The 16,227-nt window shown below is 44.0% G+C and overlaps 1 protein-coding gene across 1 annotated transcript in view; it reads right to left on the bottom strand.

Moving 5' to 3' along the window:
- Positions 1-16,227, bottom strand: part of C6H10orf90 (chromosome 6 C10orf90 homolog) — a 58,049-nt gene that overhangs the window by 14,328 nt on the left and 27,494 nt on the right. Inside the window, exon 3 of the mRNA XM_010408450.4 lies at positions 13,114-14,182. Coding sequence (XP_010406752.2) covers positions 13,114-14,182 — 1,069 coding nt within the window. The remainder of the gene's footprint in view (positions 1-13,113; positions 14,183-16,227) is intronic.

Below are 16,227 nucleotides of genomic sequence, written 5' to 3'. Positions count from 1 at the left end.
GACGATCTTGAAGGGTTTTTCCAACCTAAATTATTCTGTGTTTCTATGATTCTGTGTTTGACACTTCCTTATCTCAAAGTCACTCACTAAAATCAGATCCTGCCGTGTGAGAAGTTTTCAGTTCACTGTCCCAATCCTTAATCTACCCACAAGAGATAAGAAATACTCTTTTCCACAAAATTATCATCTCTTATGCATTTTAGTGACCTGACTGGCTCATGTCTCTTTTTGACTATCCAGTATTTCTGAGGAAATCAGAGGCATTAAGATACAGCATTTACTGGTTTTCCCTTTCCCTGTAGATCAGAGTTTGGAGCACAGAATCACGGAATTGTTTAGGTTGGCAAAGCCCTCTGACATCATCGACTCCAACCATAACAGCTGAATCTCCTTTCTGTAACTGCCCATCCAGTGAGAAGGAGTCAGCTCCCGCTAAGTGAGGGATCCCTGAAGATCAGCACAAGCAACCCTCATTTTTAATTAAATTCATTGAGATGAACCCATCCACAGTAATTTCACAGCCTTACAGAAAATCTGGTCAAAGCTGGGAGGTGCACACAGAGTTCCCAGACTCTGGGGTAGCATCCAAGCTCTCCTGCTCTCTGACAGAACTTATTTTTCTCCTTGCTTTTCATACACTGCAAATATTTCCCTTATCTTTTGTCACAACCAAACTCTTTTCTCAGATGGAAATAATTTTGATGCAAATGCTCTCAAGAAAATGGACAGACTCAATTCTGTGCATCCTCTCAGAGCTCATGCATATCCAGAGACCTGTTCCTTCGTTCCCTGACTGATCTAATTCCTGCAGTCACACAAAAATGTTTGATGGCACAGAGAGGGGGAAAAACACTGGGGCAGATTAATGGGGTCATGGACTCAAAGGGTGGCTGTGGGAGGAGGTAGGAACAAGCAGTGGGGTAGGAGAAGATGAAGAAAGCAGCAGGTAGCACTGAGAAACTGCAGAGCAGCAGGGGAGAAAGTCCTTTCACTCAGGCAGCCAAGAAATCAGATGGATAGAGGGGGAAAAAAGGAGGGGAGCTAAGCCACGAGGAAGAACTTGAATGGAAAACAGATCATCTCATTAAATCACCTTTTAAATTAAAATAGTTTACTGGCCAGCAGTAAACAGAAGAGAAGAAAGAGGAAAGGAGAAAAGAGTTTCTACTCATCCATGGCAGCAGCACAGTGGGAGATAATTTGCCTTCATATCAAGAAATGGTCTGTGCAGCAAATGTGTGTTGAGAAGCCAAACAGCTTCACTGTCAAACTGCTCAAACCGTGGCTGCATCCCCAGAAGAGACCATTTGCTGCTGCTGGGCCCCCCAAAATCAGCAGGAATCACCAGAGGGGTCCAAATGGGCTGTAAGGGAGGCGGGTAAAACAGTGGCGACCAGAGTGAGGGAAGAAGACTCCAAGTCACATCTCTCCTCCCTAACTCAGAATATTGATCTGAGCACAAGAAAGAAGAGCTGCCTGGAGTATTCACACTCCATTTACTCCTAACTACCAGAGTAGCTATCCATGGATATTGGCTTCCAAGTGTAAGTACAGGAACCTTCAAGAATGGACAATTAAGCTCCAGGAAATTTCTTACACATTGTCCAAATGGAGAAAACCTTCCCTTCTGTCTGCACCACTTCCCTGCTAAAAGAAAAGCCACCAGTGGCATCCTCCCCACAAGGTCTGGGGGATCCCTGTGAAGATGTGGATTAGGAGAGAAGGAAAAGGAGTGTATGAACAAAACTGAGAATGGGGCCTAAACTTAGCATAGGGGATGGATGCTTCTTAGCATTTTATGATAAAAGGTTGCCTTGAGAAAGAATTAAAAAAACCCCACGATTCCTGATGAAGTTCAGGAACAAAATCAACACGTCCTTCCTGCATGAAAAGTATCTTCCTTGTGGGTCTGGTTCTAATATTCTAACTAAATCTTAATCCTTATTAGATTCACAGCATGGTGGGGATTTTTTTTTGGTGGTAGTTAATTAAGGCAATAAAAAAGGTGCGTCTTGTTCTTGTCTAACACTGAAGGCAATCAGAATAATAACAGAGTCAATTTGCTAAACTCTTTCTTCCAGCTCCCTCTTGAATTAACCTTTCTGTTCCAAAGGTGCACCCAGGTGCAGCCAATCCCCGGGAAAACACAGCAAAGCAAACCAGACAGGGGCTCCAAAAATCAACTCCCTCACCCTCAAAGCAGCTCTCAATTACTTTAACGAACGAACGCAGATGCAAATGATATTTAGGAATAAAAAAAAAAAGAACAAGGCAAAGGTACTTAAAGGTAAGATCACAGCATTTCACTCTCTACACCCTGGACCAGTTTTTAATATTCTGAGCGGGGAATTAGGACTGTTACTCTCATTAAGGCTATCTGGAATTGTATATCTAAATCCCCACCAACCCAACTTGAAATATATATGCCCCACTGAGAATAGTCAGAATTGCAACTGGATGACCAGAAATAGATGTTTTTTCTATTATTCCAGCCGAGGAAAGGCTTTAAAACTAATGAACAAAGACATGTAAGTGTAATGCTTTGGGAGATATGGGAGAGCAAAGCTCAAAGAAACAGAAAGCAGAATGACTCCATTAATAAAATTCAGCCAGTATAGATTGTAGTTGTAAAAGTTCAGCTGCTTGTAAGAGAAAATTTAAGGAACAAAGTCATAATTACATCTGGAGAAGAGTCATTCTCGCCCTGTGCAAGAAAGATGACAACAGCTCCATTTTAAAATAATGACTTAGTGAAAACCATACGATATTGGAGGAGTTAAAAATATTCTGTAAAACCAAGGGTAGGTTTTCAAAAGCTCCTTTAAAAATAAAAAAGAATCCTTGATCTCAGAGTAAAATAAGTATATTGTTTTACTGTAAAGTATCTTTTTACATTTCCCCCTCTCTCCCTTCAGGGGGTTTTGCTAACGGGAAGTGACCCTGCATTACAGCAGGTTAAACTTGCCTTTCCTTGAGACACACACAATCCAGGCAAACATCCCCTGTTCCATTGTTACTGCTTTTTTCCCCCCATTTCACTTTACAGCAGGATAATTCAGCTTTTCATCCTTGCATATAACACTCTTCCCAGTGTTCCAGTGTGGATTTTTGTTGATTTGTGACACAGTGCTTCTTTGAAACTGGCCAAAGTTCATTTTAGCAGAGGCAGGGCTGCAAATCCTCCCTGGCCACCAAGTCAGCCTGAGAGGTGGCTGGGGAGGGGACACTCAGGGTTGATTCCCTGTGTGTCCCTAATGAGATCAGACATCAGCACTGGAGGTAGGCTTTACATTACAGACCACCTGCTGGGGGGTTTATTTTAATTTAATAAAAGCCCAACATCCTGAGCTGCTGAGCTCTCCCAGACCTCCGTGCTGGGAGCTGATGCTGCCAATACCCCAAGCAGAGAGGAGCAGAAATTAACATTCCTTAAATGTAAGAAACTTCTGCCTCTTTCAAGGCTTAGATCCAGTTGTACAGACCCACATGTGCCTCAAGCAGCCATCCATAATCCCAACCAAGACTCCAACCTCTGCCTGACAAAGACTGATGGCTCAATCCTTATCATGAATCAAGGCTTGGCACAGCTGAGCCACGCAATCTTAGATATGAGCAAATAGAGCACATCATCTCAACAGCCTGGTAACCCAGAGAAGTGGAAACACTGAGAGCCATGACAGCATTATTAGTTATGCCAGGGTTTGTCAAGGGATGCAAGATAGGACGGAGAACTTATTTTTCAGATGGCTGCCGAGGAAAAGGCATCACTTGTAATCAGTCAATGAGCTGCAGTTGGCCAGGGGTGCTATGAAATTCAGATGTTTTGGCTAAAATTCCTGCTGACCAGAAACGAGGCTTTTGTCCCAAACTGCCTCCTGATGCTTGTCAGATGACTTGTTTGCAAGAGGCAGCATCAGCTGTTGCTCAGCATTAACATCCATGGAAACTACCTGAACTCCTGGTAATGGAGCTCTGCCCATGCTCCCTGGTCAAAATGTGATGTTTAACAAGTCTTGAGTCACCTTTCAATAAAAACCTGGCGCTGGATCCTGAGAGGCAGGGCTGAGCCCTGTCCTCAGCTCCATTCCCAGAACTGTCAAGATCCAAAGTCAAGGTAACTTTGCTGGCTTGAAGAGAGAGGCTCAGCCAGCCCCTTCCTCCCAATGAATGTGTCAATGCACCTGTATTAATGCTTCTTCAAATGATCCTGCCTGGTGGGGATAAAGCTTAATTATCTCAGCTATAACAATAACACCTCAAACTAAAAGTCTAAATTAAAAAAAAAATCTCTAATAAAAAAGCTTCTCTTTTTCCTAGCTACCTCTTTTGGGGTTTTTTTTTAAACCTTGTTGACAGCTGTGGCCACATTTCTTAGAAGGAAGAGGCTTTCTTTTGTCAAAAGCTAATATTTGACTGTAGAAAGTTGTAATCATTTAAAACAGAAAGTGTACCTAAGAGCTGCTAGGCTTCAAACCTATAATCAGTCCAAAGAAGGAAAAGCTTCTTAATGTCAAGAAACAGCTTGTTTACAGAAGGCTTTGGGCAAAATTAGTGCAGTGACTTCAGAGCAAACAATCCCAAGCCCAGCTAATCACCAGCCCCTAACAATCAGCCTCTCAGTGCTGAAGGGCAATTTATTTTCTCGAAGCACTTTGCAAATAGTTAATTGACCTTCTCCCTCGGTGTGCCAAACAAGGGAACACCACTTATTCCAGGGAGAGAATGGGTACCCATGTGCTGCTCAGCACAGGATGTGCCACTACTCCAGCTGCCGTGGAGAGTTTTGGTGGAAGAAGGGTTTGCCGTGGCTGCACCAGCAAATCCCTGTATTTAACAGCCTCCAGTTGTGCCAGGGCAGGTTCAGGTTGGGCAGCAGGAAAAATTTCGTCACTGACAGAGTGGTTAATCCCAGAAACAGGTTTGCAGGTGGACTCACCATCCCTGGAAGTGCTCCAAAGAGTAGTAAATGTGGCACTTGGTGATGTGGTTCAGTTGACATGGTGGTGTTGGACTTGGTGATGATCTTGGAGGGCTTTTTCCAACCTTAATGGTCCTGTGATTCTGCAAAAGGAAATGTTCCTGCCTGGCACCTGCAGGACATCACCTTAGACTCAGAATCATGAGAAGGTATTACTGCAGCAGAATATTTTAGTGGGCAGCTAATAACCCACCCACACGATTTGAGGTGACTGCTGGCACCAGTGAGCTCCCAGTATCCAGCTGCTCGACTACAATGTTTGTATATTTTACTAACATTTTTCCCTTTTCCTTCCTATGAGCTGGGAGAGGATGAAAGGAAAGAATATTTCCTTTTCATTAAACCTTTCATAATTTGGAGGCTGGTCAAGTACCTGGTAATTATTTTCTCATTTGAGATAATCAGTCTTGGGTTTTAGGCTCATGCCTCGAATCTTCAGTTTTTCTTGTTGTGCCTTTTTGGCCGTGCTGTGCCAGAGCCATATCTTTAACAAACCCAACACTCCCAGGCAACTGGTCCTCAGAGTGAGAGGATGTCTGTTCATATTGTTAAGAGCCATGGAAACAGTTATTGAAAAATACTTTGAAATTTACTGCTGTACTTTAGAGACATTCCCTGTAACAGCCACAAACCCAAAACCACGGAGTTAGAAACCCATGTTTGCATTTCCAGGATGTCGTGCTAGAAGCTATCAGACGCTATTGTAGTGACTCAAGGAGTAATCTGATGCAGTGTGACTTAAAAAAAAAAATGTTCAGGATGATTCAGAACATTTAAATGGTGATTTGCAGGGTAAGAAAGGCATGGACCACTTGGAATTCTCATCATGTCCGAGGCACCTAGTTCAGCTCTTTCTGATAATTTACCACAGCCAGGCTGAGCCAAGTATTCATTTCACAGACTGCACAAGAGTCGTTCATAGTTTAAACCAAGTGTGAATTAGGGGAAAATGAGGCCCTTTACTCCAGTGGCATAATGCAGTCACTGAATCCACAGAGCCCATCTCTTTTAATCATTATTTTAATGATTCTGGTATTCCAGCCTGCTGCTTGCCCAGAGTGCTAACGAGTGACTTGCACCCTCCAGTCTTTCACTTCAAATTGTCTCACATTCTTACCAGCTCTGACAGCTCAACACAGAAATGTCACAGAATCACTGGATCATAGAACAGTGTAGGTTGGAAAAGACTTTTAACATCATGGAGTCCAAACTAACCAAGATGGAAAACAGTGGAAGAATCAAAGTCTCGGTTTTCACATGCTGAACTTTAACTTGGATCTTCACACAACAGGAACATCTTTGGGAAAATGGAATTTATAGGTTCCACTCATAAAAATGTGTTCTGTAACATCATTAACAGGGCAGACATCCTTCTGTCTTCTAGAGAAACAAGGGCCTTTCTGCCCAACAGCTTCACTGCTACGTCCCATAACAGAAAATTGAGCCTTTAATCCTCAAATGGCACTTCCTGAAGGAAACTTCAACTCCAGTCAAATTATTTTATGATCATGCCCTTAAACACACAAAACCAAACAAAAACACCCACAAGAAAACCCCAAAGAAACAAAGCCCAAGAAAACTCATCCATCTCGGGCTGCTCATTGCCTTAAGCCACAGAGGAATTGATAAAGAACAATTGGTTCCACTGGAAAATGATCTCAGCCAGGGTCACTGTGACATCAGAGCATTGTCAGTGAAAACCAGCTTTGGCTCACACAGCCCTGAGCATCACCCTCCCCTCTTGCTGACATCACTGCCTACGATCTGTAGGGATGGCCTTGCCTCCGTATGACAGGGCAGGAGGTCACCACACCTGTCTTCTGATTTAATAAATAAATAGGTTAAAGGAATGGAATATCAAGGAATACCCCTCCATGCTGATACCTTACTTCTCCTACACCCTTTGTCCCACCAGATGACGGGGAAACTGGCAACAGGCCTTTGAGACAAAGAGCAAAGCTGAAGAGCTGGTACTCCAAAAAATGCAAAAGGGGCCCTCCAGAAAAAAAGAGGCATCTCCTTCCTTCTAAAAATGAATTTAAAACTTCAAGATAAAGAGAGACAACTGCTATTTCCCCCCACAGGCTGGGGTCTGTCTCAAAGGCTGGCAGCATCTTCCAGAGTCACCCATAACAGGATTGCCAATTCCTCACTGAGTTTTCAACATCTGAAAGCATCGAATCCTCAGTTTCTGGCGATGCAGCACATGAAGGTCACACTGCAGCATGACACGGACCCAATGACACAGAATGTCTAGACTAAGGAAAATTGACAGCCTCCTCCATTTTAAATTTATCCCAGATGAAGTGAAACATCAAAGGAGCTCCTTTTAATGGGCTTTTTGGCATGTGGTCCTTTGTTCTTAACAAGTCAGCACCAGCTGCTGCATCCATAATGCCAAGCCAGTAACGTCCCTGGCCAGATTCTTGGCTGGTGTAAATCAGTGTCACTCCTCTGCAGGCAGAGATTTTGATTGGTTGACATCAGCTGAAGATTTGGCTCCTTGTGCTTAGCAGGTGCAAGCTAAAGTAAAATCTCCTGTGCCATATTTCATATTTCTCCTGTCTTCACCACCAGTTCTGCTGCACACATTTGCAGGGTGGAGAGTTAATTAGCATCAGCTGGAGCTGCTCAAGTTCCTATACAATAAATTCCATATTGTAAGGAACTGCTTCCCTCTAATTATATCTTGTTCATGTAGATATAGATATATTTTTATATATGTATTTACATTTACACACAGATATTGTACTTTGGCTTATTGCATGATGACTTTCCTGTAAACAGAAGATGAGGTGAGAGCACCACATAGGCCACATTCCTTCATCATAACATTTCAAATACAATTTAGTTAATGAAAGTAAACATTACTTATAGCCTTCAGGTTTCCTAATTAACCCATTTTGATTACCAGGCTCATACATTAAAGGTGACCCATAATACTTTCTTGATACACAAACATCTCAAATACCTGGAACTCTTCTTTTAAAATAAAAATATATTTTTGCATTGCAGCTAGCAGCTTATCAAAGTCCCACAGCACCAGCTGTTCTGATTTTACTCCAGTATGAGTAGGAATATACATACATGCATCAAAAAATTAAAATAGATCTTGAAACAAATTAAAGTCTAGTTATTTACCCCTTAAAAATGTGCTGCTGACTTCAGCACTTGTTAATAAATAAGTTGAAGAAGGAAACAGAAGTCTGTAATCATCTGGGGCCATTCAACACTCCCAAAGCCCAGATCCCATCTCAGTTTTCCCCACTCACTGCCTTAGGTTGTTTTAATTAAGCAAATTATGCTTTCAAGTCACCTGCCATGCTCTTTGGGAAAAGGTATAAGCAGCCACATTACCAAGCCTCTGATGTGTCTTGTTCACTGCTGTGAATGTTTCCTTCCCCTCCTGAGCATTTCATCCCTGAATTCTGAAAAAGGAACTCTGGGAGTGCCCCCCTGGACACCCCCTGAGCCGGGACAGGGGCTCAGGCACTGCTGAGCACGTTCATCACAGCCACCCCATTGTGGCTCATCCACCTTCCACTGCTGACTCCAGCACGGAACCACGGAATCATCAGGGCTGAAAAAGACCTTTGAAGCTGAGTCCAACTCTTCCCCCAGCACTACCAAGGCCACCACTGCCCCCTGTCCCACATCCACATGGCTTTTAAATCCCTCCAGGGATGGGGACTCCACTCCTGCCCTGGGCAGCTGTGCCAGGGCTGGAGAACTCTTTTGGTGAAGAAATTTGCCCCAATACCCAAACTAAACCTCCCCTGGTGCAATCTGAGGCTGTTTTCTCTCATCTTGTCCCTGTTCCCTGGGAGCAGAGCCTGACCCTCCCAGCTGCCCCCTCCTGTCAGGGACTTGTGCAGAGCCACAAGGTCCCCCCTGAGCCTCCTTTGCTCCAGGCTCAGCCCCTTTCCCAGCTCCCTCAGCCGCTCCTGGGGCTCCAGACCCTTCCCAGCTCCGTTCCCTTCCCTGGACATGCTCCAGCCCCCCAGTGTCTGTCTTGTCCAAGACTGACCCCAGGATCTGAGGTCCCTCAGCAGTGCCAGCACAGGGATGGTCACTGCCCTGGTTGTGTGGCCACACTGTGGCTGATGATTATCTCATAACCCTGATGTCCCCAATTCTGCATGGTTTACATGGGAGTGTGATGCTCATGAGATGCCCTTGTGTCATCTCCCACACCCTCCTTGCACATCTGCATCTCAGCTCAGGGCAGTGGGATCCAGCACAGCACCCGCCATCCAAACTGGATTCACTCTCCACCTCAGTTGTTCTTGCTTAAAATCTCTGCACAGCAGCTTTGGGTATGACAACAAAAGAAGAACAAAAGCGTAGAGGTGAGCAGGAAATATTTTACTTTAAAAAATAGCTGAGATGTGTGAAGGCGCTCAGGCATCAAGAAGTTTACGGTTATCTAAGCTTAAACGGATAAATTTAGATGTTGGCATTTATAATCTCCCCCAGAAAAGTGATTATATTGTTTAATCAAGACGTCAAAAAGAATTTAAAATTGTCCCATTTTCTTCTCCTTGCTTCTTTTTAATGATTCAGCCTAGAGCCCAGTAGGTAATAGATAGTGAAAGATGGATGGAGAACTAGATATTCGTGGGGAATATATTCTTCATGAAAGGTAGGTGAGAAATTAAGATTAAAAATGTTCCTGTCTTCAGCAGAAACAAGACTAATCTTTTCATTTCCAACTTACCTTGTATTTATGAGACATCAGCTGCAGACAGGAAAGGAAATTGCAGCATTGCCTGAAAAGCAGCGTTAGCAGGTTCTGACAGCTTGTTAAAAGCCGTGACCAAAGGCAGGGTGATGCACATCGATCACCCACGACACGGACCTTGTGGAGCTTGGCCTGGGCTGGCCCTTGGCCGTGTCTCTGAGGTGGGTGGGTCATGTGGCCCCCAGTGGGACCCTTCAGACGTTCCTTCAGCTGCCCAAGGGATGGAAATGTTGGCCACTCACTAAAAATAAACACAGTTCTGTCCTGCGACTCTGTCCTCCCACGGTTCAAGTCTGACTTCATGTTTAACATGGATTTTCCAGCATTTACAATCCAATTTCTTGCCAGGTAATGGAAGTAAAGGCCCAAAGCAGTGGAGCAAGTAGAAGATACAGTCCACAGTGGGGAAATATCATATTCCATCCTTGGGATGCTCTAGCATGAACCATGGCTTTGAACTCTGAATCCCACAGATTTGTATTTCCAAGTGTAATTCCCATCCATGAGCAGAGCCCAAGATTTACATTTCATTAATAATCCTAAAGTATCCTTTTCATATGTGGCACATGGTGGAAATATATAACTCTGGAGATTACCTGGCCCAGCCTCCTGCTGAAAGAAGGGCCTTAGATTAAGTTATCCAGGTCCATGTAAAGCCAAGTCTCGACTAGTTGAATTTGGACATGAAATAATATGAGTAATACAGTAAGTAGAATCATCATTACTTCAGTGAAGTCACACAAAAGATTAGGAAAAAGACACTCCAAAGAGGCCATGACTCAACTGGGCCTATAGGAAACAGCAAACCCAGCCCCAGCACCTGTAAAGCAGAGAAATATTTGGGTGCTCATTCCAACTCAGATCCTAATAAAGCAACCTATACATCCTGGAAACTTCATTTACAGATTTCATACAGAGAAGTGTAGCCTTGAAAGTAATTTTTCTCTTTTTTTTTTTTAGCATAGTGATGTTATTACCACTTGTATTTCTGCTGGCAGGAAGCTCTTGCCTACAGCTGCAAACCAATATAAGCTCCAGCTTTCTGGGTCATCAGAAATGTAACGAACAAAGAGCTCTCCACAGTTCCCTCATCTGTAAGATAACTGTGTTAAAGCACAAGCACCGTGTCAAAACTTGCTCACTGTCCCTTCTTTGCTGGCTCTCCCTTCTTTTTAAACACTTCATTTCACAAACATTTCATTGCACAAACATGGAGCAGAGCAAAGCTTAACGGGAACAGATTTGAATTAGTGAATGGCAGAGGAAAAAATATCCAAAATAACTGGGAATCTAGAATGGCATAAAAATTCTTCTCCAAAAGGGTTGTCCAGTCCTAGAGGGATTTAAAAGCCCTTTGGATGTGGCACTTGGGGACATGGGTCAGTGGTGGCCTTGGCAGTGCTGGGGGAATGGTTGGACTGGATGATCTTAAAGGTCTTTTCCACCCTAAATAATTCTGTGACTAATAATCTCATACCAATAACTTCTCCTCACTTCACCCATTCCAGAACTAAAAAGGACTCACTTTTTCATTTCTCCCAGGTTAAAATCACCCCAATTTCCTCTCATTTTAGGGGGCAATATGGACATCCCATGCTTTTACCAGGTTTCTCATGATTTGTCCCATTAAATGGTTGATGGCTGTGCACGAGATCATTACTTGGGTGATCCTGCTGGGAAGGGCCGTTTTTTTGGGGCATTATTCTGGTTGTTTACACAAATTTCACACAGGAAAGTTGTAGTAAGCTGATAAACACCTCCTTATACATTACAAAGGGGCTGAGCAAGAGAAATGTATATCTTTACATTCTACATTATCGCCCACACAAAAGGCGGAAGCAGTTAAAAAGGTAACACTTCCCATGTTTATTTACACCTATAGTCTAGTGTACACAAATGCTGGAAGTCCTTTATCACAAACCAGTATTTCTCAGCTCCTTACCTCACCAGTTTCCTCCTTTCAGTAAAACTATGGAACCATGAGCAGCCTCCCAATTCACTTTCTAATTATTTCTAGTAAAAGTGGTTCTTCCATGCCACCCACCATGGCATCACTAAGCCCAGGGAAGGCTCAGTTTTAAACCTGGTTTATCACAGAGAAACCTTACATGGTGTTGAACAAAGCCTTGAATACATAACACTCCCTATGGAGTGATACTCCCTGATATTTGAAATTAGGATGTGTGCAATGAAATGATTCATTTGCTGGTGCCATCCCTTTATATTTCTCCCCCCAAGCCCTTAGCACTGGTTGGCATCTTCCTTCTCCTGCTCCCCACTGTGCCTTCTCCCCTCCAACACCACACAGGCTGGATTATGCTTAGGAAAACAGAGGAATATTTTCTCTCAGGCTCTGCCCCTGCCCTCTGGAGCTGCAGGAACAATCCCATTGACTTCAGGCATGGAAAAGGGACAGCAGCAGTGGCTGCAAGGAGTTTGCACCTTGCCCAGCCCTCGAGGCAGCATGAGGCTTCTCATCTTTCTGTTTCCTTCCACTTGCACAGTGGGAAGATGAAGGTACAAAGGAACCTTAGGAAGTGGCTCATGTTCATACACTGACCCTTAGATCAAAAAGGCCATAAAAGAACAGGGTAATTGCAATTAAATGTAGCCCAAGGTCACAGGATACAGAGGGGGCAAGTTTTAATCTTTGTGCTCTTGGTAAACTACAGACTCTCATTGACAATCTTCCCATCCACCTTCCCTTCTTGGAAAGTCAATAAACTCAGCTGTGGTTATCCAAGTGTGCTAGAAAATCCCAGTGCAGCAGGAGCTGCACCACTCTGGGCAGGGAGCAATCCCCACGGCCCCTCTCCCTTCCCCAGCAGCAAAAATGCAAAGAGCATTTTATGTTTGTAAAATGCTTGGAAAGGTTGGAAACAAATGTGTTCACGATTTGCAAACCTTTTATCTGGTTCCATTAGATATAAAAGCCTGGGCTTATTACTGTAGTCTTCTAAATAAAAGCTGAAAAGAAGATCATTTTTAATTGCAAGGAGCACAAAACCAAGCTCAGTGCAGTCATCTCCTTCTTAATTTCACACCTTGAAATTCAGCCCTTATTCAAAGAAAAACCTAATTATTTTCAGGGGATAAGCACTTGCAGGTTGCTGGGAGAATAGAAAAAAATACTGTTATAAATGGTTAAAAAAAGAGGTTGAATGCAGAAAACACAAGGGGATTTTTCTCTCTCAGGTGATGAGCAGCACGCATCAGCAGCATGGCAAATATTCATGGCAGTGCTGGAGCTGGAAACCTCTGGGTTGTGCTCTAACTCCCTGTGCCTCTGCAGAAGCAAGGATTGCTGTTATCTGCTCTCACAAAATCACTGTGGTGGGGCTGCTCCAGCCTGGACCTCTGCTTCACCAGCCTGAGGTTTCTAGAAATGACTTACCTGCCTCAGCACTTGAATTAGGAATTTGGAGAGAAAACACAGTGTGGTGGCTGCCAGGCTGCTCATCCTCTTCCTTTGTTGCTACTGTGTTGTGAGGTCCTCTGGGAATATCCATGAATGCTGCAAGTCCCGAGGCAAAGACACTTTGCAAAGGGTATTTACTACCCAAATGTCCTTCCTTTGTGTTCTCCTTCTTAATTACCTTATTTCCCGTGAAGTCTGCACCCAGGTGTGATCTGACTGGAGCCCTGCTTGCTCCTGGGAGTTTCCTTGGAGCTCTCTCCTCCATGGGCTCTCCATTAGCTATGCCATCTACTCCATCTGCTGTTAATCCGGACAAACTGCACTTCAGGCTGAAGGACAACGTGGATCTATACGTTTTTTGGCATTTCACTCGAGGTTGGTCAATGCACACATTGAGTGACTTGTCTAAGTAATAGATGGTGTTTGGGCATGGCTGAGACACCTGGAGCTGGACGCAGGAGATGAATGAAGGTGGCACTTTCTCCCTCCCATCATTGCTTTGAAGACCCACACCGTCCTCCTTGATTCCAGGGTCAAAAAGCTGCTTTTGGGGCTCTTCACCTAATTTTGAGCAAGACTTGGAAGCCTTTAAGGGAGGTTGGTTTGAGTGGGCTGGGGGAGGCCAGCACCCAAGGACAGCAGGGACTTTGCTGGATGTGGGGGACACGGTGTTGGGTTCTTGTCCAGCCCCAGGGCCATGTACCTGGTCTTCTCCAGAGCCCACAGGAACACGCCTGGCTGTGACAGTGATGTAGGCAAAGCCTCTCTGCTGGCTTGGACACTGGTTTGGACTGGGAGAGTCCGATGGTGACATGGTGTCTTCTAAGGATGCCTGGATCTCTAATCCGCTGGGAAGCACCAAAAATGTTCTGCTAACAATGGCTGAGCCATGGTTGGGCAAAGATGGCTTCGTGTGACAAGCTCTGGGCTGGGGGATCAGGGCCTGCATAGGCAGAGAGGGCTGGTTTCCTTTGGGTTTATGCTCATCAATCTGTGCAGTGATTACTGGTGAAATCAATGTTATATTTTGGGAAGGCAGAGACTCCTGCAAATGAAAAGATTCCCAGTTATCACCATAGTCCATTATCCTGTGTGCAACTGTTTCTCAGCCACCATCTATCTCAGCAGACAGTTTTGTTCAAGATCTCTTGTAAACTTTCCATTCATACTAACTTTTTTGTCATTTAAAAATGCATGCTCTTGAAATGAGCTCTGAATTGTCTGGGAGGCCTGAATGAAAACTTTATCACTCTGGTGAAGGAAAAAATATTAAAATTTAAAACCTGTATTCCATAGTATTATTGTGAGTATTTAACCCATCCCCACGGATGGGATTGGTGGGTGTTTAAAAATGGACATGGCAAAGATAGTTGCCAGTTTCAGACTATAAACTCCTCTTTCACCACGATCTGCTGGAATTTAAAATGCATTTAAGTCTATTATGGATCGCTGGCCTGTAACATCACATGCTGCAGAGGACATGGGGCACCAGGGGCATGACAGCTCTACAACCTCACCAGTTATAGGCATGAAAAATCTTCTCACAGAAAAGTGATACAGTTACCCACAAGGGCTCTGGGTACTATTTTAATTAATTAGTTCCCTCTTGCTTATGATTCCTTGGTGACACCTGCCAGTGAGGTACAAACACATATGTCCAAGATTGATTGACAGTGGCCCAGAGACTGACAGTGGGCCAGATAAATTTTTCCATCCATGACAGGAAACATCCATCTTGATAGACCACACCTTACTTCCCTCGAGGTGACAAAGGAGGTGCTCTTATGTTCCAGCTCTCTGACAAAGAGTAAACCTGAGTTTAAAGCCTCCTGCTATTATTATCCACCTGGCTGGGCACATAAGTCCCATGCAATAAAGCATCTGGCCTAATCTCACTGCTGCTGTAAATTGGCTGATTAGATTGCTCCTGCCCTGTGTTCCCAGATCTCTTGATCCTAATAGAAATACAAAAAATCCCAAACCCAACAATGAACTGGCGTGCAGAATCTGAGGATTAGAGCTTCCTAGGGAAAGCTCATTCCATGTCTAGGTGCCACTGGCTCCTGCTTATTGGGAGGAGGAGAGACCCCAGTCCCATCTGGGTGTCTATGAAGCGATAATCAATGCCAGGATTCAACAAGAGCTTCACAAAACCCAATATTGCTCTTCCCCCAGGAAGAGAGTGACAGCATTGTGACCTCCCTGGTGCCATGGTCACCCTCCTCAGGGCTTGGGTGACACTGCACCGGAGCCCATGGGGAGATGATCTTTAAGGACCCTTCCAACTCAGATCATTCCATGATTCTGAGCTCCTATGAAACCATCCTTGTGTTCCTCCTCCATGCAGGAAAACACCACCAGAAACAGCTCCTTTGTAGCTCTTGGGAAGGAGCCTACTGGGAACCCAAATGGGCAGAGGCAGATCAAGAGTTTATTAACGAGGTGAAATGCCAGATAAATTTTATCAACTCTTTAAGCCAGCTGCCTGTGGTTTTGACAATTCAATAATTTCACAGCCCCAGGGAAAGCATTTTCTTCCTCCTCTGTTTCTTTCATGTTTTGTAACAACATTTGCCTCATATTTTCTTCACTCCATTTACTTCTACCTACAGGTTTAAGACCTTTGCATGCCTTCCAAAACTCTCAACTTCCCCCAGATTTCCACAAGGCACCAAAGAAGAATGTTCCTTGAGAGACTTTATTTTGGATGCATCTCTCATGCTCCAGTAGTTAATTTGACATTTATTTCTTTTGTTGAGGGCTGCACAGATGGAGACATCCTGCAAGAGTCCAAAGGCATGTCAGCAATGCTCCTGATTAGCTACAAACTCGTGCACCAATATTTTAAATAATTTACTTCTCCTTTTTCTGCTTGAATATATGTATTACTTCGTCCTCTCAATCTTTAGCAAAGAAATGGATCTTTAAGGTTTGCCCAGCTCATCCTGTGCTCGTTGGAAGCTTTCAAGCTTCACTGCATCTTGTGAAAAAAACACACACACAAAGTAATTGTGGTGAGCTGAAAACCTCAGGCTTTATCTCGAGGACATGTCAGGCAGAGTGTACTGATGCTTGGGATACTGCTTGATT

Source organism: Corvus cornix, chromosome 6, assembly GCF_000738735.6.
Source record: "Corvus cornix cornix isolate S_Up_H32 chromosome 6, ASM73873v5, whole genome shotgun sequence".
Taxonomy (NCBI): domain Eukaryota; kingdom Metazoa; phylum Chordata; class Aves; order Passeriformes; family Corvidae; genus Corvus; species Corvus cornix.
This window is presented reverse-complemented; position numbering and strand designations above follow the sequence as displayed.